Below are 24,579 nucleotides of genomic sequence, written 5' to 3' on the forward strand. Positions count from 1 at the left end.
AAAAACTGAGAAAATGAACTAGAATCTGGTATCCTACGTTTTTCCGAGGATGATATGATAACTTGGTGATGTACTTCACATGCAGGTGTCAGCAGCACTCACGACCTCTGTGTCTGTTTGAAGCTTTGAAAGTGAGCCTTTTGCTAATGAGTGCGAATGACCAGAGGGAGCTTCTGATAAGGTCATTATTCTAGTTTTGGCCCTTTAAAGGCTTTATCATCTCTGTCCTGCTGAATGCCCAGTCTAGTCATTTCTTCCTCAACTCCTAACCTGGACAGCTGACTCAGAAAAAGAGAAACGGAGGACAGAGCTAATAGCGTATCCTTCACTACAACCACATCCGAGAGTCAATAACTAACCACCATTGTCTGAAACATTATGGGCCTTCATCACACTCCTGTCTTAATCTCTAGTAGATAGAGCATACCCAATTCCTCCATGAAGGAACTGAGTAGAAAAAATACAATTTCTCAAAATTGGAATTTTAATTTAGTTTTAATTAAAATAATTTTTAAATCTTAAAATCCCATCTATCATCCATTACACATTCTCAAACTCAAATTTAAATTATTAAAATATCCATTTGCATAATTTCTGTCCTTTCTTCCCCAAAAGTCTGCTTATAAGAGTCAGAGAATGTTTTCTAATCTTCCTTTATAAAAGAGCGTTTGTAGTTATTGCATAATAGTAAATCAATAAAAGAGTCTTTTTCTGTTTATAATTTTTTACCAAGCTTTATAATATACAGACTTTCAAAGAGTTGGTTCTCAGCCTAGAAAAGTATGCTAATAAGGTAAGAGTGGTAATTCAAAGTGTAGCGACTAATTTCTCTAAGGGGAAATATGCAGAGACCCTAGGCTCTATATTTGTTTTCAACTAATTATCATGGATTTACCTTTTCATTAGTCCAATAATTTTTCTTTCAATTCAGAATTAAGCAATAAGACACTGAATTATATAAAGACCTGTTTAGCAGAGCAGACACACCTTATCATTCCCTAGTCTTGATTTATGGCTCTTAAGATGCACAACCGAGAGGCTGTCTATATGCCCTTTGTATTTATACTCCATCATGCAGTCACCTCAATAACTTATGCATTCTCAGAAGGACTACCTAGCAATTAACTCCAGTCTTTTCTCTCACCATCTCATTATGTAAAGTGGTTTTGAACACAAACTTTATTAGCAACTTTCAATTCTAATTCCTGCTTATCTCGCCTACCTTCGCCCTGACTAGAAATGTCAGTTTATATGTGACCAAAATACACTGGAAAATGGCAGTTTAAAAAATTCACATTAGACTGGCAGCACATTTAGTAATTGGTCTTTGCACTCTGGGGCACTACCATAAATCGAGATTGTCATATTTCAGCTGAAGCATGTGATGCAATTCCTTATAGAAATGGAAATGAATTCTCTTTGCCACACAACCCAGCATTTTAACTATGTTCAGGAAGAATGGGCAAGTAAGGAAGCTATTATTCTTATTCTAAAGGTTAAGAAAAAAACCCAAACCCCAAATTCTTTGTTAGAAGGTAAAGGAATTCACAGTATTGGAAGAGCTGAAGTGTGGTTTAATGCACACATTCTTGGTAAGGAACTAAGGTGGGCCGATGAAACTAAAAGAAAGACAGCATAAGAAGATGTGTCAAATGCATGAACAGAGAGGCATCTCATCAATGGAACTGACTTACCAACGTCAGGATCCACGGCTTGAACTCTGGTCAACAGAGCCTTGGTGGCTGTGTTCTCATAGACACAGGTGTTATAGTGGTCAGAAGAGAACACAGGGGGATTATCGTTCACATCCTCCAGGATCAAGCGGACATCAGACTGGCAGAACCTGCCACCCCCATCGGTGGCCCTGGCGATCAGGCTGTACGTAGGGACCCTCTCCCGGTCCAACAGAGCCAGGGTTTTTAACTCGCCTGTGAAAATAAACAGCTTGACGTTTCAAAAACGTTCTTTCTTTGAAGAGTAGAGGATCAATTATACAAAGAATCCCCATTACGGGAAAGACCGATGACATTTGGCTCAAGTGCCTCATCCTTTGAAAAATAGAGCAAATTCGGTTTTAAGCACCAGGGGAATATTTATGAGATTCTGCATGCAACAACAAACCTTCAAATTAATTAATCCCATTGTGAAATGTCTGGCATCAGGGGTTCCTCATTTCAGCTACCTGGAGGAGCTCTGTACCTCTTTAAACCTCCCAAGATCTGCTCTAGAGATCAACTATGTCTCTGGATTTCTCCTATATCTCCAGAAAAGCATAGACAATGGACCAGTATCCTTGGTTCTCTGATGATCAATCAATCGTGTCAATAATCCATAGACTCAGAAGGGGCAAGCAATCTCTCTGCTTCCGGACACTCGATCTCTTTTTATGTCATCTTTTAGAGGAAAACAATCCGAACAAAGGCTGGCTTAGCAGAGAGGTCTTGGGAAAGTCCTACTGTGCCACGTGAGCCCTACTTGCTAGGCAGTGGAAGGGTCTGTGGTTGCTGGGGGGTCCCGGTAGGGAAATGGTGGAGGAGCCTGAAGCAGTAGCTCTTTAGCAGTGAACATGGAGGAAGGCCGTGACTGTGTTTTAACCACTGGACCAGCTGCACTGGTGCTGGGTGTCGGCCCATGTGGCGGTTTTGTTGCTGCTGTTGCAATTTCAACAGTTAAACAGCAAGTATAGTGACAGACTTGATTAAATGCTATTTGGTGAAAAGTATGACTCATGAAATATCATTACTCTAAAATAAAATTAGCGGATGTTATTTGGACTGTGCCATGTATCCTTATAAAGCAGTTCCTTCTATGGCTTCCTTGGTGCAGCCAGTTCTCAAACATAGGCTGAATCATTTCCCTCTCCTACTCAAAAACATCCAGCGGTTTTTCATTTGGGCATTCAAGACCACGATCTGGCCAAACGTCATTTTTCCTACCACTTTTCCCACAAGCCATGCCATCGCTGCTGTCACCAGGGACCACGTGCATGGTGTTCCCCCAATGTGCCGTGCTCTCTGCTCACGCTGCCCCCTGCAGTGTCCTGCTTTTGCTACTCGAATCTTGGGTCAGTTCAAATGCCAGCTCTTCTTTAAAACAGTTTTTTCTTCCCCCTCATCCAAAGATTAGCTACTTCTTCCTCTGTGCTCACATATAACTCCCCTGATATCTCTCCTGGGCACTCATTTCATTCTACCTTTTATTATTATTATTATTATTATTATTATTATTATTATTGCTGTTGATTATTATTATGATTACTGGCTTTCTAGTTTGTCTTTCCCACTGGGTTACAATATCCTTTGGGCATGGTTTATTTTGTTCATTTTGGAGTCTACCACAAACATCCCATAAAGTTCTTTAATATTGACTAGCTACTCAATAAATGTTATCTATTGAATAAATAATAGCCAGGCACATATAGCCACGTAGTATATTCCTATGTGGCTCAGTGCTTCCAAGTAGGATACAGATGGCATGGGAATGGGGCAGGGAGGAGCCACTACCTTTTGAAGATTCAATATTTTGTTGTTTACTAGGATCAAGACAACACTGGGAATATGCAAGTTATTCGATCTTTACACTTCACTTAAAAATTGCCATTGGATGAACCATCCAATACATAACACTGAAATAATTTACCTCCTTAGAAAATGTCTTTTCCATTAGCTCTGGCCTTCAATGCAGGCATTTGCCTTTGGCGTACATAACCTTTCACTTTATAAATTTCACCAGAATATGTAAGCAAATCTGAGGGCTCATAACTTTGGAGAAACTAAGCAGGAATGTTTAATAAAAACCAGACAAGTGTGTTAATAAGCCTCGGAAGAGACCCAAAAGGGATTTCAACAGGGAAAAACTCTCCTTACTAGCATTGCTGTATTGCTTGCATGGCAACCAGTGTTTGTGATGTAATTCTATTTATAGTCTTTATAGGGCAGATGTTTTAACTCATGGATATGAGAAACAGGAGAAGCAAGTAGACATGTCTGATTACTTGATGCTAATAAATGTAGGTAAGTCAGGGCAAGTTGCATAAGCCAAATAGTTTGTGTGCTCCAGAGGACCCATCTGCAGATACCATGTGCAACTACTATTTCTTGGAGTCCAAGACAGCCTGGCATTGTATCGTATCGAGGCTCTGTTACTCACTAGTGATGAGACCATATGAGAGCTTAAATTTTCTCATGGGTTAACAATAGCATTTACCCAAAGAATAAATTTCACCTTACCACTTTCTGGATCTAGAAAAAATTCACTGTGTCCAGATCCATAGAGTGAGTATCGTATATCTCCATTGGATCCGATATCGGCATCCTTGGCACTGATCTTCAGGATGATTTTATTTGATGGAATATCTTCGGGAAATAATGCTGTATATGCAACCTAGGCAAAGGTAAGAAAAAAGATAGGCAATTAAATCATTAGCATTTGTGAGGCAGTTGTCACAGTTAGCATGATAAATGATTTCTTTAAATATGCATTCATATAATTTAGTTTCGGTTATTTTTTCTTGAACCATAGAACCATCTTACAATATATGATGAAACATGGAATATCTCTTGCCTTGCCCCTCCCATGCTCACTCATTCAACAAATACTGATTGAGCACCTACTATGTGCTACTTAGATGCTAGGAGTACAATGGTGAAGAAAACAGACAAAAATGTCTGTCCCCATGGAAACATGACACGCATCACGTATTGATCACAGTCCTCTTTTCTGTTAAGCACCAGTGAGTCTTTGGGACCCTTCAATTCTTTAAAGAGGCAGTACTAACATTTGGCATTAGCATGAGAAATTAAAATCTATTTGCAACACTTTTATAAGCTTCAGAACACCGATATTGTCTGTTGGTCCACGTGGTGAGGAAAAGGTAAATTAACGGTGATTTAATTTCAGTACAAAAAAATGAAATCTAGTACTGGCACCTTGTACTGGCTCATGTTTTGTACTGTGGTGGAAGGACTACTTCATGAGGAGCCTGGAGATTTGGGTTCACTGCCAACATTGCTACTAACCAGCTGTGAAAACTTATACGAAAAAAGTAATTTATGCTTTCTAGTGGTCCATGTCTCTCTTATTAAATCAGGGATTTAGACAGAATAAGTCTTAAGGTCCTTTATGATTCCATAAAAGTTAGTTAAAGACTCATGGTTTTGTTTTTGTGGTTTTGGTGGGCAAAATTAGGTACCTGATCGTGTTACTTATTCTCTTTCCATGTTTATAATATTTCATTCACTAATGAAGGAGATAAGAGCAGAATTAGCCTGGCCATAAGCAGAAAAGGGAAATAGGTTTTGATTTAATTTTAGAGAAGCAGAGTAAAAGGCAGCAACATACCCGACTTATATGTACCACACATCTCACCTGATCACACACTGGGCTATTGTCATTCACATCACTGACAGTCACTTCCACCATGGCCTGTGTCACAAAGAGCCCATCAGTGGCAGTGATATTGAGGAAGTAAATGTCTTGTTCTTCTCTATCTAGAGGTCTCTTCACATAGACCTTCCATTCATTCTGCACCAGGCCCAGGGCAAACCTTCCTCGGGGGTTCCCTCCTGTCGTGAAAAAAGTTTTGAAGACATGCTATGAAAAGCTTTGGTCTCCAGCTACAGTGAGAGGCTTGTGTAGGGTCATCAGGTGTCCCTCAAACTGTATCATTTACGATATTGAACAAAAATTGGTTCTCACTTCCTTTTGATTCTTATGCAACAAAGCCTGATATTAAAGTGCTCAGTTTATGTAGAAAGTAAAACAGTAACTTTCCAAGTGAATAAAAAGCACTTAGAGAAGCTAGAGATGATCTCTTGTTTAGTTCCCCTTAAGGACAATCAAGCTCAAACTGTGAACAATCAGTCCTCTTCTCAGGATGATACAATTGTCTCTCCACTTTGTCTCAAGAGAGGATGTAATACACGGTAGCTCTTGTTACCAAGACAATTTCATTAGCTGTTGATTATGCAATCAAGGAAAGGCAGTCAATTCTATTAAGGAATCTTTTAATGAAGGCTTTATCATACAGCTGTGCTCTTCTTATAAGGACTGGGGTTTGGGGGAGAAAAGTTTGTGTCAGAGGAAGACCCATGAGCATCAAATAGCCCTAACGAGGGGTCATATAAAGAGTGGTTCAGAGATAAGCACTGCAATTAGATCAAATTTATCAGAGCGAAGCTGGTGAAAGTGGAAGAAAAGCAGAAGAGATGAAACGGAACGGCTTTTTATGATGCTGAAACACTGACAGTGATCCCAGCAATATTGCTTTCTCACATCATTGTATTACACGGTGACAAAAGTGGCTTGGAAAGATAGGAAGAGGATGTAAGAAAACTACCTTGACATTCTAATCCCGCAGAGAGAAATAATGTCACTTCAAACAAGGAGGAAGACTGGACCAGACAACTGGCAAGAAGCCTGGAATCCAGTTTGATCATCACTGTTTCATTTATTTAGCCATTCAACAAGAATTTATCACCTGCTCTGGGCCAGGCACTGTTCCAGGCAGTAGGACTACAGCAATGCACAAGCCTGACAAAATCCCTGCTCTCCTGGCGGAGCTCACATTCTAGTGAGGAAGACTGGCAAGAAACAAAGAATTAAGGAAACATACTGCATGCTGGCTGCTATTTCATTAAAAAAGTGGAGCCAGTTCATCTTCTTACAGTGAATCTTTAAAAGACCAGAGGGCAAAGATCTTGGTCCTGCTGAAAGGATGGAATGGGAAGTAGTGGAATTCTGAGTCCAGACTGCACTCTCGATTATAAGGCATGTGGGGGAGGGAACGGAACGGAGTCCAGAAGCCTCAGCAGTGTAGAGCAAACACGGGGTAAATGGACCATGATGGACAGACAGTGCAGAAAAGATGAAGGCCACACTCTTTTCTAGAACAGCGGTTCTCAGTTTGGGTGACTGTGCCTCTCCCCAACCTCTGGGGGACATTGTCAATGTCTGGAGACATTTTGAATGTCACCTTAGGGGTCATGATGGTGGTGCTACTGGAATCCATTGAGTAGAGGCCAGAGATGCTGCTAATCATCCTATAAGGCATAGAAGGGCCACCTACAACAAAGACTTATCTACCCAGAATGTCAATAGTATCGAGGTTGAGAAACCTGCTCTGGTGAGGCTTGGAGTCTTCCCTGGGAGATCATTTTCTTCCATCACTGGCTAGGATTTGATTAGGTTGCAGTTGAATATTATTTAAGCATGTACAAGTTTAACCTACTGAGTGCTTTTGGTGCAGGCCCACACTGTTCTTTTGTTAAATAAAATGATTAATGGTCTTTTGTTAATCTGTGGCAGCACAGCCAAGTTGTGTTACATCAAGAGCAAAAATTAAATCCCATTAAAAGTGTCCGGTTGGCACTGCTAATAGTAACAGTAGCTTTAAGCTACCCTGTTCTCATCACTTTGGTATAGTTGATGGGATGGTCCCTTTAAATCATCCATTAAGAATTCAGAGACAATATGTATGTATATACTTAAAGCTGAGTATTTAACAATTCTTCCAATCAGAAAAGTATCCCTCAGAATGACTAACAAGTTTTTTGTCTGAAACTAAATGCAAATAAATCAAAATGATACTTTATTCACCTTTCTTTCTTTACCACTCTCTCTCATGTCTTTACTGCAGAAACATACATTTTAATAAAAAAAGGAAGGTATCATCATATAAAGCATAAAATGCATAAAGAGCTTTAAGCAGAACACATCATGAAAACAGTTCCATGAAGGAGAAAGAGAATGAGAAGACAGAGAAGAAGAAAAAGAGGAGTAATACAGAAAAGAAGCGTGGCAATCCGGAGTGGTGACGCATATGCTCTCCTGTTGATCTTATTCTGCAGTGATTAATTAACTTTCCCACTAACGTACTTAAGCAGATTCTGTGTCCTGAGGGCATTGTAATTAATTCATTTTTCACATTGAATAATGTAGTTTTTTTAAAGGGAAGCCACCTGACTACAAGTATTGATGGATTCTTTAAAATCTTTTGGCACTTTGCTTATGTTCTGCCTTCGAATGTCACAACATCAAAATATTAGATTTAAAACCCCAAAATAGTTTTTAGGAAGACTGCTCCCATACCACCCACCTTCTCTTCTTTGCAGTTTAAAGCATCATCCTCGGAAAGCTACCCATGATCAAGACACCCTTTCTTCACTCTGACATGAAATCCTCAGGCCCTCAGAGCAATGGTGACATATTTTGTGCCCTCTGGGTGACCTCATTCATATATCTTGGCTTTCTCATTGAACTGCCACTTACTATTTAGGAAGACAGAAAAGGGATCAAAGAAAATCGAGTTGTCAGAAGAAATCTCTTTGGCTTAGAGTTATAACTTAAGATTTTTCAACAAAAGTTCAAACCAGGCTCTCTAGCGTGTATTATGTGTGTGCATGTGTGAGTTTTTACTATCAAAAGAAACTTGTAAATGAAGCTTACTGGAGTCAAGCTATTTGAATTTTTTTTTTTTTTTTACCTTTTCAAAGAGTAGGAAAAAGGAATATGGTTTAAAATTATCTCCCTATCAAAAAGAGCTGTTATTTTCATTTCTTCGACTGAGATACTTGGCTGGACTTCTTGTTGAATGATAAAAAGTGACACAAGGATTGGGTACCGATCTGGGTAATCTGTCACAGGGAAAGCAATGAACTCCAAACTAAGGCTGAGTTAGCAACAACCAACAACCGAAAAACTGCATCTACTCAGAGATCTTTTACACATCCTCAGAGAGAAGTTATCACTCTCAATCCCTCATCTCATCTTCCTTGTTCTCTCCTACTCTTACTCTCTGTGACCCTCCATCTTTAGAAAGCAGAGCACATAGCAAAAACCAAGGGTGGTAGACTGACCTGTAATATGGTAGCTCACTTGGCGATTAATGTCGGAAGTGTCTCTGTCCCACGTGCTGAGGACGGCTACTACCTCTCCCGGAGGGTCACTCTCTTTCACATTCCCTTGGTATACCTCGTGGGCAAAGACTGGAGCGTTGTCATTTATATCTGTCACCCTGACAGAGACCAAAGCCGTGGAAGAAAGAGAGAAGGCCTCTCCAAGGTCAGAGGCCACCACGGAGAAGGTGAATGAGGGGTCTGTCTCGTGATCCAGGTCCTTCAAGGTACTGATCCAGCCTGTGTTGCTGTCAATATTGAATGCTTCCATTACCTTTTCGGGCTGGGAATCTGAGTGGAGGGAGTAAGTGACCTGCCCATTGGCTCCCCAATCCATATCGATGGCTCTCACCTGTGTGAGTTTGGTGCCAACAGGCATCCCTTCCATTATGATGGTCTCGTAGCTCGAAGTTTCAAAGACTGGCTTGTTGTCATTCAAATCCAACACCTTGATATCTACATCCACAGTAAACACAATGTCTACCTTGTCCACGGGTATAGTGGCTGCTACTTTAAAGTGGAAGGCCGGGTTGATTTCATGATCAAGGCGTTTGTCAAGCTTGATCATGCCTGTTTCCTGTTCTATGATAAAGACGCTTCCTTTGTTATTTTCTGGCCTTTCCCCATTAACTGTGCTGAACCTGACATTCTGATTGGGCAGAATCCTCAGGGTGTCCACTGTGCTCCCAATGGCTGTATCTTCTGAAATGGTAAAAGAATACTGAGACTGGGTAAATGAAGGCAAAAATGTTTCAGGGGGCAAGACGTGGATATAGACAGGAATGAGGGAGTGCTTTACTGGAATTCCTCCATCTACTGCTTTGACAAAGAATGACAGCACCGTGTTTTTCAGCTGGTTAAAATTGCCCTTCGTGACCATCCAGCCATTGTCAGGATCGATTTCCAGGAGGTCAGCCACCGAGACGGAGGCCTCACTATACAGAGAATAAGTAATCCTTGAATTTGCTCCATCATCTGGATCCATGGCTTGAACCTGAGTGACTAAGTGGCCCCTTCCAACATCTGCCCTGACGCTGGCTCGGTATTCCACTGTCATGAACTGGGGAGCATTGTCATTTTCATCCACAACAATCACCCTCACGGTGCAGAACGTCGTTCTCCCTCCACCATCAAGGGCCCTCAAGAAAATACTAATGTCTCCTTCTAGTGGGTGTTCCCGGTCAAGCCTTTCTGTTGTGATAATCTGTCCATTGCTATCTATGAGGAATCGATCTTTAGCAAAATCATTGATGATGGCATAGCTGATCTGACCATACGTCCCTGGATCCCCATCTGTGGCTCGAACATGGATTACCTTCGTCCCGGCAGCCGCATTCTCTCTAACCTCAGCTACATAGGTGTTTTGTGAAAAGGCAGGGCTATACAGGTTAGCCCCGAGTACCCTAATATGCACCTGTGCAGTGCTAGTGAACAACCCATCAGAGACTGACACATTGAGACTGTACAGAGGCTCCATCCGCTGCTTCCGGTGGTTGGACAGTGTGATGACGCCACTCCTGCTGTCCATCAGAAAACTCGTCCGGTCATTCCCAGATAAAATGTTATATTCCAACCGGTCAAAATCAGAGCTGTCTGCATCAGAGGCTTGCACACAGGTTACGAAATGGCCCCGGGGGGCTAATTCACTCACATATGACTCATAAATGAGCTGATTAAAAACGGGAGGGTTGTCATTTATGTCTGAGATATAGATATGAACCAGGACTTCACTGCTCAGTGATGGGAAGCCATTATCTGTCGCTCTGACTTTCAAAGTGCAGTGTTGCACTAACTCATAGTCTAGCATCCTTGCTGTCAAGATTAAGCCACTTGCGCTGTCAATGTGAAAATAATCTGTGCTGTTGTAAGTATCCTGGACAATCTGATAATGTACCATTTTATTGTTTTCTGAGTCCGCGTCAGTAGAGATAACTTGCAAAACTGGTGTCCCAATGAGAGATGCTTCTGATAAGGTTGTATTGTATGTGGGTTGATCGAAAATAGGGGGATTGTCATTTACATCATTAACTAACAAGTCAACGGTGACTTCAGCCCTAGCACCAGTAAGGGCATCACTGGCTCTCACTGTCAACTTGTAAACAGATGTAATTTCATAATCCAAAGGGCTAATGACTTTCAGGACCCCGGTGTCAAAGTCAATGTTAAATTGTTTATAAAGATCCCCATCAATAATGATATATATGATGCCTTGGCCTTCTGGACTGGTGGCATTGATGCTTAGAATGGAGGTGTCCATTCTTATGTCTTCGTTGATGGATGCTGTATAAAAGGGTTTATCAAACACAGGCATTGCTTTGTTGACAATAGTAATGGGAAGTTCCACAGATGTGGACAAAGAAGGTTTTCCGCCATCTTTGGCTAGGATGGTGACTCCATACTCAATGTTGGACAAGTCAGAGTTGAATGCTTCTTTTAAAATGACATTCCCTGAATCTGGGTTAATTTCGAAGTGGCCATAGTCATCCTGTAGGACATAGGTCACTTCTCCATTTGCACCTTTATCTTTGTCAATAGCTGTCACCTGGTAAATGAGAGTCCCAGGCTCAGCATCGACTTGCACAGCAGCATAGTAAGGGAGGCCCACAAAGACTGGAGAATTGTCGTTTATGTCTTCGATGTTAACTCTGACTACCACCCTAGCCACACGCAGATGGTCCATCTCACGGCTAGCTTCCACCACCAGGTCATATAATTCCTGTTCTTCGCGGTCAAAGGGGACTCCGGTGGTCTGAATGACCCCTGAGGTAGACTTTATCTTGAACTTATTTCCTGGGTTTAAGATGCTATATTTTAAGGGCTCATTAAGGCGATTTCCAACTGCATTGACGATAGCAACTTTGGTTATATTAGTATTGTTCTCTGAGATTGAGGTGGAATAAAAGCTTTGTGTAAAGTGGAGGCCACTGTCCATGGCTTCTTTAACCAAGACGGTGACCATAGATGTACTGTAGAACTTTCCATCAGATACTTTAACTATCAGCATGTAGTGATCTTTGGAGAGGTTGTTGTTTTTTATGGTGAGCACTCCACTGTTTGCATCAATTAAAAAATGATCCAAGCTGCCTTCCATCAAGCTGTATGTCAGCTCAGGGGGCACCTCGGCATCAGGATCTGTGGCACTAACTTTCAGAACCTCCACTCCAACATAGGTAGGTAGAAGTAAGACAGTCTCAAACACAGCCTGAGTGAAAACAGGAGGGTTATCATTCACATCTGTCACCTCTATGTTGACTTCAACAGGACTCTCTGCAGTCAGTTGGGGGCTACCACTGTCTCTCACATGCACATGAAAATGGAAATGGGAGATAGTTTCATGGTCCAGAGTGGCAATTGTTCTGATTGCACCTGTACTGGAGTCCACTGTGAAGAACTTCTTGGCCGTGGACTCCACAATCTGATACACAAGCAGAGCATTCCGGTTGCTGTCAGCATCGGTGGCTCGAATCACCAGTGGGGTGTTATCCAAACTTCTGACAATGCTATTAACTGGGGCAGCCTCACTCAGGCTGCCCGAATATTGAGAGAAGAGAAAAACTGGGGCGTTATCATTTTCATCAACAATTTGGATACTGACTGTGACATTGGAAGCCATTCCTGCCATGTTAGTGGCCTGTACGATGAGCTGATAAATGGAAGTACGCTCGTAATCCAATGCCTTCCGAGTGGTGATGACTCCAGAATATGGATTTATAGTAAAGATCCCATCAATGTTTCCATCTTTGACTTCATAGATGAGGGTAGATTGACTAATGGCAGAAATTAGAATGACCGATGTTCCAATATCAACATTTTCATTTACTTCTGCTTGGTAGTCTTTATGAGTGAACTTGGGGTGAGAATTATCAGACATGGTGACAGAAATGCGCACAATTGCAGTGGCAGACATCGATGGGGAACCCTGATCCGTGACTTTGACTGACAGGACAAACTGACCCATCGTTGTCATGTCTGGTTCTTTGGAAACAGTGATGATGCCCAGGACTGGTTCGATTTTAAATGTATTCCCAGTATTCCCTACAATATAGAAATTAACAGGGAAATTAATTGCAGTTGGGTCAGTTTTTGAAGATTAACTTTTCATCTAAAGGCTACTTTACTGCAACATGGCAAGTAGAAAGCAATTATCTGTACTCATTTCATCTCATTCTGAAATAAAGCAAAAGACTTATGTTTTAGAAGTATTCAAAAGCAACTCAGAAATGAGTTTTCTGGTAAAATTGTGAATTTCAGGTCATTATCTTCTTAATCCAGATTAACGACCACTACCACATAGCAGTGTGTACATTAAAATTGGGAAATAAGAGTTTGTAGGAGAGACTTTTCCATTAAGAAGGTTTAGGACTTTCTTATTCCCAGCCTTGTGAGAAGAGGAACAGATCAAGATGGCATATGCCAATACCACTGGTAAAAAGCTATTTTCATTTAAACCATATTCTGTGTTCTATGTTATGAAAAAGAGAGTTATAGAAATCATTTCAGAATACTGTCATGTAGTGATCTGGTTTCAGATTATCCTACAGGTAAGTTTTGCTACATGAAATTAGTGTTGTCTCACTCTATCAAAACTGACTTCATCCTAAACACTGCTTTGGTGAGGGGGTTTTGGTCAGACATGGAGAATTCTTCCCAAGTCATCGTTTGTTTTGTGAGTTGTGAGGATTTTTTCTGACTACCTTTCTATTCTTCACTCCCCCATACCCAAAAACATACACACGAACACAGAAACATAAAAGTAGAGAGAAAACATTATAAGGCAGTTGCTCCAACCTATAACCATTTCGTTTGCTAAATTCTTGAGAGGTTTCTGGTGAAGCAGGGGACTGTCAATAATCTGAACCAGCATCAAAACCAAGAACTTGAGGCTTAATCCTTATAAAAATGAGAAACTGGTGCCCACTTTGACATATCAGAAATAGGAAGGGCTGTGAACCATGAAACTGTAAGAAGTTTAGAGCTCTGCCTCTGAAACATGCAGTGGTGCGAAATCTGGAATTGTTGAGGATGAGAAAAATTAAAGAGGAGAAAAGAATGAGGAACACAAAACTTGAGGAATGTAAAAAATGTAGCTCATAAGTAGTGGACAGTATGGAGTAGAATCTTTTCCTTGAGTTGCTTTTTGCTTCTCTCATCAGCCTTTCTGATACTTCTCACAGGACACACATTTGTGTGTCTAGATTCTTTTAAATTGCAAGATTGAAATCTTGGTTATGCAATTATATCTGGATTTTTCTTCTTTTTTAAGTACTGTAGTATGGCAAACATATAGACAGTTTAAATGTCATTATCATTGAGAAAGACTTCAGGATTGAGAGGGCAGTTATGTAACATGTCTACTGAAACATAGCAAATATGGCTGCTACTTTTCCACATCTGAAAAGGAAAAAGTCAGATTAATGTAAAATGTTTCTATAAGATACTTGCTTATTTTTAAAGAGAAAGCAAATCTAACAAAGCAGTCAATAATTTGATTCTAGCCTCAAAATGTAAATATTAAACAATATTATCTTTGATGTCAGTATGATTTTTTACTTTGTCACCTAAACATCACCATTTTGTGCTGACAACAACAAGATGTTCACTGATTTCATAAACAGGCTTGCACATTTTCAATTAGCAGCACTGTGGAACTGAGTGGGAAGTCCAACATTTGATTCATAGATTGTCGCAAGGAGGCAGGAATTGTTTCACTACAGCATCTCAGAGGAGAAAAATACTGAGAAACAGTCAACTTCCAGCAATGGCACCAACATGCAACCCTGAATGCTGAACGCAAAAGAGCAGATGGTATCCTGCTGTAGCATTTCCAGGTAAGTCCTTCTTCACCCTCTGCATGGCAGATGTCTACGTACCCAGCAAGATACATATGACAGGGATGAAGAGGATCCAGCTTCTGACCTTGGGTAGAACTTCACAACCCCACTGTCCCATGGCGGCTGACTTGCTTGTTACACTTCTCCAGGACGTCGCGCTCATATGTCAGGTCCAAAGTGGGCTCTGACGCTTTCCCTCTTCAACGGACTATTCCATTTTCTTAGACTCCATTTCCTGTTTATTCTCTCCTGCTATACTTGAATCCTTAGAACTAATCTCTTCTTGTTTTCTCTGAATCTACAGTTTCTTGTAGACTTTGGCAACTGGGAAAAAGCTATGCTTATATTACTTACCATTTATTTAGCATGCAACAGAGTACCTGGCACGAAGAAGGTAGTTGATAAATATTGTTGAATGACTGAGAGGTAGATCTAAAGAAAAAGATTTAAAATCTTTATCTGTCTATATCTTGGGATCCAATATGCTTCCATCCTGACTCAACTCTTAGTCCTGGTCTCTCCCATAGTGCCCTGTCTCAGAGCCACCCATGAGACACTGCTGGCACCAAACTTAAAGCATGACCCAAATATGAGACCTGAAGCTCTGCATTTGTATGACACCTCAGTCCTTTGGGCCAAAATAAAAAGCTTCAGTAGTTACTTAGAGGCCAGGCCGGGGGTCAGAAATTTATGGCCCACCAGTAAACAGAGCAAAATCTTGCTTATCTAAGGTTTGTGAGAACTTTAAAATGTACACTTTACACAACCACCTGTCATTTGCTTTAAAATGCTGATGCCTCTGGGATCTCTCTCTCCTACCATGTTCTGGAAGAAGCTGGCTTGGCTACGTAGGACAAATTCAGGTTCAGTGTAGGTCTGTTTGTAAAGGGGCCAGTGACCACTTGAGATTTATTGTGTACTTTGTAATTCTCATTAGCCTTTTATATACACAATCAAAGCCTGTTTTTTGTTTGTTTTTTTGAGAGACTAATCATTCCTGTGGATTTCTGGAACTTCAAGTTTTCTCTGTAAAAGATGTTTTAAGAAAAAAAACTTTTCTCCCTAGTTTTAGTCAACTGTTAAAGAAATGACTAAGTTCTTAATGTGCAGCACCAGGCTGTAGTCTGTGGAGGATAAAAGATAAGGAAGGCAGTCTTTTCGGCTGGATGGTAAATCACTTTTAAATTACTTGTCAAGATCCTCTAAATTGGTTTAAAAATGATCTGGTGTAGAAATATACTCCTCTACTTAAGAGGAGTATAGTAGTAGCCTTAACGACAAATATAAAAAGCAAGTAGACACATAGACAAATGCTTAGAAAATGTTAAGAAAAGCAAAAATAAAACCCTATATCTAAGTGATTACGATGACATGAAGCAATGTATATGCATGAATGAATATGGGAAAAAGAACAAAAATACGTAAGATTGGGGGAAAACTATAGAAAGAATGTAAAAAGTTGTTGGATTAGGTAACATTTTCTGTAATGTTATTTAAAAATTTGTTTTCTAAAAAGAAGTTTCCCTATATTATTTGTAGAACAGAAGAATAAGGATTATACAATGAAATAATAAAAATGTCGTTTGGTAAACAGAGATGCAAAATAGCATTTAGAAAAATATTGGTTAGGCATTAGCTTGAAAGGAAACTCTGTGGAAATCTGGAAAATAAATGGACGAATTTGCTTGGGGCACCTAAGCGAAGACCTCTCTTTTTTGTGCAGAATTTAGCACAGATTCATGAAAAATGTGGATGCCTAATATAGGAAATAGTTTTAGATTATTATTCAATGCAGGTTTTTTTTTAGATGGGTGTTGGCTTTTCTTTTCTAATCTTTTTTAGTCCAAAACTGTCATTCTAGTATTCATATTTTAATTCAACCACTCACAAAAATGCCCCACATTTTAAATCAAGGGAAAGAAGCCTTTCCAGTGCTGGCATGAAAGGAGACGGCATTTGGCATGATGCATGACAGACAGAATGTTGCAGAACATTTTGGAAATATGTGGCTTGAATATTCAAAAAAGTCAGAACAGGGGAAGGGAAAATAGAGTTGATAAAAGATATTTGTAATTTCTAGGTTCACAGTCTTATCCCTTGAGTCGACATTTATCTCTTCTGTCATAAATGTTTTCTAGCTGTCTATCTTCGAACCATCAGTAAACTATGGTCTTGCCTTAGAGATGTCAAAATAGATTTTTAAAATAAATTCAAATTTAACAAAATGAGAAGCTGTATTTATTTATCTGTCAGGTTAAGTAGGCAGTTTAGTAACCACCAACTCAACTACTCTGCTACTCAGATCACCTCCAACGAAATGAATTTGTGTCAACTATGGGCACAGGAATTTCTGAATCCCACAGCCCACCTACTGACAAGTAAACAAAGACATGTAAGATTCAATTCACAGAACTGTCTGGCAGCCCTCAAATGATGGAAGGCTTTGGTTCTTTTAGTCTGAGGCCATGGCTCGTTGACCCATAAGTAAATGACACTGAGTTTACTACATATTTCTTCTTTTTTCTCCATTCTGGAAAAATCTGAGATTGCACACAATAAAAGGAGACTCTTTCTTTGCTGTCAATGATGGAAAACATATTACTGAAATGCCAAGAACTTTATACACCGTCATCACGCAAATAGGGCAGCTGCTTGGCCAAAAACTTCATTTGGAGACATTCCAGAAGTAACTCTGAATTTTATAAGGTGATAAATGCTACTGAGAGTCGAATGCCATGCATTACACTGCAATCAGTGCAACAGCTCTCACCTGCTTCTATGGTATATATGAGTTCTGCATTTTCCCCTTTGTCTTTGTCCAGAGCCGTCACTTGCAGAACAGCTGATCCCAGAGCAGCCGATTCAAACACAGATGCTTCATACAATGGGTTGGTAAAATAAGGGCTGTGATCATTAGCATCTTCCACATTCACAATGACTCGGGCCAAGTTTCTTCGATAAGGAAACTCCTGATCTCTGACCTTTAGGCAAAATACAAGAAGCAGGAGGTCTAAAACTTAAGTTGAAAAGAACTCACATGGCTATGCCTGTAGTGAAAACAAAATGACATAATGCACACAGAGTGCTTGACCCAGTCCCAGGTACTTAGAAGGCACTCAATAAACGGTAATATTATCAAGTCAGGACACCGACAGTGAACAAGCTGAGAGCAGGGACCACATCGTCTTTCTTACTCAGTATTATGCTTTGGCCTGTTGTCCGTACTCAGTCCATGTTTATGGCACTGATGCCTGGATATTATAAACACCGAACTTTCTTCTGGCTCCTCTCACACAGCCATTACCCCTTATTTTTATATACAACTGCTGGATGAAGACTTTTGTAAAGGGAAAACTAAAAAGTAGATTAATGAATGCAATGTAGGCATTGTCATCTATTACTTGTCAAGTCTCAGGATTGAGTCTGGTGGCTCAGCAGTGATTTGGATACAGTCCCTGCCCTCAAGAACTTTATAGTTTACTGGGAAATGCAAACAAGTAAATAGACACATATAAGGCCCAGTGGTAAGTGCCAGGATGGGAGTGAGTTGCAAGAAGAACCTCGCTTAGCATTCGGCTTCTTTGAAGAGGTAACAAAAATAAGTAGAAGTCGGAAATGGTGGCGGTGGTGGTATGGGCACTTATTTCGGGCAAGAAGACTCAACATTGAAGGTCCTGGACTGGGAGGGAATCCTGACTACCAAGAAGATGAACTGAATCTTAATTTCTAAAATGTAAGGCCCATTGTGACTTCCCCAAAGGACCTGCCTGACTGCTTTAAAGTTTCCCCCGGTTTGCATATAGCAAAGCTTGCAAATACTTAATTCTTTAACTCTAACCACATGATTTTGCTATAACTTTATATAGCACTAATCAAATGTACACTTTCCATTTGTTCAATTTTAGGCTCTATAACTTGAGAGATGTGAAAAAATTAGAAAATATACTGAGAAGAGCCATCGAAGGGAAAGGGGTTTTCAGAAATAGTACCTAGAAGAGATGAGCACACTGACTAAAATGGCTTAGGATGGAGGAAGGCAACATAAATGACTTGCTCGCTCATAACAGTCAGTTACATACATGATAAGTGGCACAGGCTGACCAAACTGAATTTTGAGTTTGTTAAGGAAAGAATGAACAGAAATGACTTGAAGAATTGTGAGAATGGAGTTAGTCATTGAATAAGGTTTCTGCCCCTGAAGAAATACATGCAAAAGAAACCCAGTGAGCATGCGGAATTTCCCTGTCTGTAGACTGGCCTATCACACCCAAGAGCCAAGCTGGACTCTGTATTTTGGGATTACTGAAATCTAGGTATTTTCAATGGAATGTCCAAGGGTGCAGGGACTTCGTCTCTTTTATATCTTTAGTGCCTAGAACAGTGTTTGGCACACAGGAAGTGCTGGAGAAATATCGCTGAATGAATAGATGATAGCAAAGGGATGGATGTGATGGTCCCTATGAATTCCTCTTCTGCTCCCTGGAGTCTCAGCTGGAAATCACAGCCAAGGGCACGACACTCAGGTTTCCTTTTGTTCAGGAAAGAAGAGGTAACAAAAATAAGTGGCGGAACACTACTTTCAGCTGCCTGGGAATTGGTAGTGTCTTGGTGTATTTTAAAGCCAATTAGTACACAAGATTAAGTCTCTGTTGTTCTGTAGGGTCTTAAGGGACTTGGGGAGGCTCTGTAGGCAGTGCAATTGCCCACAGGGTTCAGGGTTGTTGGAGGGACAGATTTTAGGTCACAAACTAATCGAGAATGTTTCTTATTAATCTCTACATCCCAGGTATGGGAACTAGGCAAACTCCACTTTAAAATTAAAGCAACTTCTATATAATTTGGAGACCCCATGAACCCAAATTCAGATATGACACTCTCTGTTGTCTTTGGTATGTTTTGAGTTCTCTTTCATGTGCCTGTATTTACTATTAGGTCCAATGCCAACGCAATAAATGATAAATCGGTTCTCTAAACGCTTCCAAGGACTGGGCATCAAATAGGTTGAGTAAATTATTACCCTTGTGATTAATTTCTCAAGGAACTTCTTTTAAACTTTCCCACAAAATCTCTGGATGTGAACCAAGACTACAGCCTGGGAGATTTATGGAAACATGGCCTGTTCCTCAGCTCTCAAGTCAGTCTGTCAGCAGCATTTACTGAGCAGCCACTGTCTGTAGAATTCATCTCATTATTCAATTTGGCAAAAATATGGAGTTGGTATCTAACTACAGTAATTCCTCACTGAAATTAAAAGGCAAAAATTAAGGCAATCCTATTGTGAAAAGACCAATTTACCACTACTTACAAAATTTAAGGGCCCTATACATCTGAAGACTAAGGCATATGCCTCGAATGGTTAGTGATTTGGCTAGGAATGCAAATTAAGCAGTTTGGTCCTACCATTATATTGAGAATGTGCTTGTCCTGAGCCTCATGGTCCAGCCTCTCGGCTGTGTAGAGCACGCCAGTGCTGGGGTCAATCCGGAATTTTCTCATGCTGATGGAGTCGATGCTGCTGTGGACAGTGTAGCTCAGCTTGTGCTTCTCGTCTCTATCCGTGGCTTCAATCTGCAATATCTCTGTATCCGGGAGCACATCCTCGGAAATTGTCACATCATAATTCGGCTGAGAGAATTCGGGGCCATTATCATTATTATCTAGCACTTTGATAAATACCTACAGTTAAAGAGAGACAAGAGTGATGTCTAATGCCAGTTCACTCATTGCTAGTAAGAGGCCCCAGCTTTTTTGTTCCCTTCTAGCTTCTAGCAGCTATCTCAATATGTAGGAAGAGCTTGGAGGAAAACCCTTTGTAATTAGAGGTTGACAATAAACCTGTAGCTCACATTAGCAGGAATGTAAACTACAAGCAGATCAATATCCTAGGTATTAATTGAACAGCTGAGACGGCCCCGGGGGGATAATAATTCCACAGAATTATTTGAGGCACAATGTAAGAGATCACGAAGTGACCTTAGTTTGTTCCTATTACCTTAAGTTCTTGTCATGTGACAGAATGGGAAGAGTGACAAAGAAGAGGCTGAGGAAGGGGGTAGTGAACACAGGGTGGCATTCTCCGAGGTGTCAGAGCCTTTCAACTGCAGTGTCCACACGCTGTGGCTCTCCTTCAGGTGGAAGGTGTTAAGCAAAGAACATGACTAATGATAGCTGAGCTTGTTTTTTTCATAAAGCATTTTGGTATAAAAAGTTTCAGGTAGATATAAAAGTAATAGCTTAATGAACCTTCATATATTCATCACTCAGCTTTGACAATGATCAATTCATAGCTAATCTTGTTTCATCTATATGCCCACTCATCACCACCTGCTCCCCCATATTATTCTGAAGCAAATCCCAGTCAACATATAATTTCAGTATGTATCTCTAAAAGATAGGGAGTCTTCAAATAAACACACACACACATACACAAGTACCATTATTACATCAAAACAGAGAAAACATCATCAATAAATATTTAGTTGGTGTTCATCTTCGTATAATTGTTTTTTTTAATGTGTTATGTATGTTTGTATACATATGTATATTTTTTTTCATAGTTTTTTTAAAAATCAGATTATGTCAACAAGGTCCGAAGATTGCATTTGGTTGATATATCTTTTAATTATCTTTCAATTTATAGGTTCTTCCTCGATCTCCCTCTATTTCCTTGCAATCTTTATGTTGTTATTGTTGGCACTGAATAAACTGAGCCATTTTATCTTTAGTTCCCACAGCCTGAATTCCACTCATCGGACCCCCATGATTTTGTTCTACATGTCCCTCTATTCCCTGTATTTCTTATTAATTGGTAGTTTGATGTAGGAGCCTTGATAAGATTCAGACTTAATTTCCTCCTTCTTCTGCTCCTTTTTCTTTTTTGATAAAAATCCTTCATGGGTGATACGGCATACTTCCAGGTGGAGATATGTAATACTTGGTTCTCTCTCATTATGTGAGATTAGCGGCCATTGGTGATCATAAATAGATAACATTAATTCATTAAAAATGCAAAAAGGTAATATTTTAATTCTATGAATTCTTTCTCACTTATTAACTAGAATAATTCTAAAAAGAAACTTGTTACAATCACTTGGTTACTCTTCCTACAGAAATAGCAGGATAAATAATTATTTTCCTCTATTTATCATTTCAAAATAATGAGTTAGTTCTCAAGCTCCTCCCAAAGTGAACAGTGAGGTATTTTTTTTTTTTGAAGCATCGTTGTGAGCTCATGAATTCAATCACATCTAATATGTTTCTGTCCATTGTAGTCACGATATTTATTGATGCACAAAAGGTCCTTCTTTGGCCAGTGAGAGCCTCTTCAAGTTGACTCTTGTAATCTTTTGACACAACCCTAGTATAGTCTTTGATCGCTTCCTTGCTTTCCAATAATTGCTATTGGTAAATTTTCCGGGGTGGTCTTGTACATTTTTAGACCTAGTCTTGAATTACCCATTTCTCCAGAAAGTGTTAGTTTTGTAGTTAGAAATGACATTTTAGGGATCATGACCTGGTGCTAGGAATGCTCATTGCTGCTAGATTTGCTACTGCGTTTAGCTTTTTTTCCAGTAGTGGACAGAGTCGGCAAAGTCTTTTTTTTGTTTTTAATGATTATTTCACTAATTTATATTGATATTTCCAATTTAAAATTAGACAGTCAAGGTTTTTACTTAATCTCATTCATTTTACATCTGTATCTCCTTTCTCCTATGCTGAAATTTCTAATGCTCGATGACATCATCATAACTATTCATTTGCTTTATCCAAAACACACGCGAAAAAGTCTCAGAATAATAACACCAGCATTGTTATTATAATTACATTACGAGTATGGTCATTCAAAATAATTTCATATTATTTTGCAGTTCTTTTTGTCCTTAGGATTTATCCTTAGGAATAGACAGTCAAATTAGTATGTTTAAGTCATTAAGAATAGCTCTTATCTGTGGAGATGTCCTACCAACTGAATATACATGTAAGTTCATTTGCTTCTATTTACTTTCAAATTTTAGTCTTGTTTTTTAACATTTAATTTTGTTTAATATTATATTAAAAAGCACCAAAGTCAAATTTACAAAAAAGGTCTAGTCAAAGAAGTTTAGCTTCTATATCTTTCCCTTTCACTTTATTTGATCCTCCTATAGCTAATCAGTTTCTAAAAATTAATGTTATGTTTTATCCATCTATTTTGTTAATATAAACATATTGTATACGCTGTTCCCCAATGTGCTATTTCATTTAACATTATATCACATTATATCAGTGGTTTTCCATTAGTATGACTTATCCCCCAGGGACATTTTGGAATTTCTGAAGGCATTTTTGATTGTCTCAGCTGAGAGGGACGGTGTTCCTAGAATTTGGTGGGAGAGGGGAGGGATCCTGCTAAACATCCTACAATGCACAGGACAGTCCTCTGCAACAAAGAACTATCCAACCCAAAATATCAATAGTGTAACTGCATTATATCCTGAAGACTAGTCCACAGCAGTATAGAAATATTCTTCCAGTGGGTAGATGTATCATAAGTTAATTAGTTCTTTGCTGATATTCATTTAAAAATTTTCCTATTTTTCCTCTTAGAAGTAGTGAGTAATGAAAAGATTTGTGCCTATGTCTCATTTTTGCTAACATATATTTGGGTCGCTAGAATTGGGATTGCTGGATCAAGGAAGTGCTTATAGTTTTGTTAGGTTATGTCCACACTCCCGCACCCAAAAGTTTTATCATTTTGCATTCCCATAGCAATATATAAGAAAGACTGTTTTCCTACAGCCTTGCCAACAGAGTATGTATGTAGTAGAACTATTGAAATTTTGGCCAAAGTGATGGATTGAAATGGCATCTCAGTGTAGTTTTAATTTGCCTTTCTCTAATTATAAGTGAGGTTGAGCATCTTTTTATACATTTAAGAGCCATTTGCATTTCTTTTTCTGTTATAACTATATCGGATCATTCTTCTGTGGGTGAAATGGCTCTTTCATTTATTTTTAGAAGTATGATGATATAAATTACAAATGTTTTCAATTTTGCCATTTACATTTATTTTACTCGTGGTAATTTTTTTCCATGCAAAGTTTTTATTTTTACATTTATGTAATTGAATACATCAATCTTTTCCATGTTATTTCTGGATGTTAAGTCCTAGTTTAGAATAGTCTCTACATTTCCAGGTTATAGGTGAACACACTCATTTTTTTTATAAATAGCATTTATATGTTTCCTTTACTTATATTTCCATCTCTAATCCATTTGGAATTTTTTCTGGTATATTATGTGAGGAATGCACCCAGTTTTAGTTTTTCCATATGGCTCTCCATTTATGCCACTTTTTAGATCACCACTTTTCCACTGATTTAAGAAGCCGCTTTTATTGTATACTAAATTTACATATGTGAATGGAATATTTCTGGTTTTTCTATTTTGTTCTATTGGTTTATCAAGTCTTCTGTGCATCAGTATCAAAATGTTTTAATTACGGTCTTATAGTATATTTTAAATGTTTGGAAAAACTAGAACATCTCTTGTTCAGGGTTTTCCTGCCTATTCTTCCAAACAAACTTTATAATCAACCTGTATAGCAGCTGATGAAACTCGATAGCATTTTAAATTGGGATTATGCTAAAAGTATAGGTTAACTAAGGGAGAACTGATTTCTTCATGATGGAGTCTTCCTATCAAAAAACATAGTTCGTCTATTTTTATTTGTTCATGATTTCTTCATGATGGAATCTTCCTATCAAAAAACATAGTTCGTCTATTTTTATTTGTTTTGTTTTTCAAGGGTGTTTTAATTTTCCTCAAATAGGTTTTGAACACTTTTTAAAATTTATATATATGCTATCCTCAGT

At 39.2% G+C, this 24,579-nt stretch overlaps 1 protein-coding gene across 5 annotated transcripts in view; it reads right to left on the reverse strand.

Moving 5' to 3' along the window:
* FAT3 (FAT atypical cadherin 3) overlaps nt 1–24,579 on the reverse strand; it is a 603,178-nt gene that overhangs the window by 75,363 nt on the left and 503,236 nt on the right. For all 5 annotated transcript variants that reach the window (XM_016158663.2, XM_016158661.2, XM_016158662.2 and 2 more), the window contains 6 exons: nt 20,126–20,401; nt 17,496–17,706; nt 8,856–12,929; nt 5,368–5,564; nt 4,230–4,383; nt 1,695–1,928 (listed from right to left, as the gene is read on the reverse strand). In XM_016158663.2, coding sequence (XP_016014149.2) covers nt 1,695–1,928; nt 4,230–4,383; nt 5,368–5,564; nt 8,856–12,929; nt 17,496–17,706; nt 20,126–20,401 — 5,146 coding nt within the window. The remainder of the gene's footprint in view (nt 1–1,694; nt 1,929–4,229; nt 4,384–5,367; nt 5,565–8,855; nt 12,930–17,495; nt 17,707–20,125; nt 20,402–24,579) is intronic.

This window comes from Rousettus aegyptiacus, unplaced genomic scaffold (assembly GCF_014176215.1).
Source record: "Rousettus aegyptiacus isolate mRouAeg1 unplaced genomic scaffold, mRouAeg1.p scaffold_m13_p_5, whole genome shotgun sequence".
Classification (NCBI taxonomy): Eukaryota; Metazoa; Chordata; class Mammalia; order Chiroptera; family Pteropodidae; genus Rousettus; species Rousettus aegyptiacus.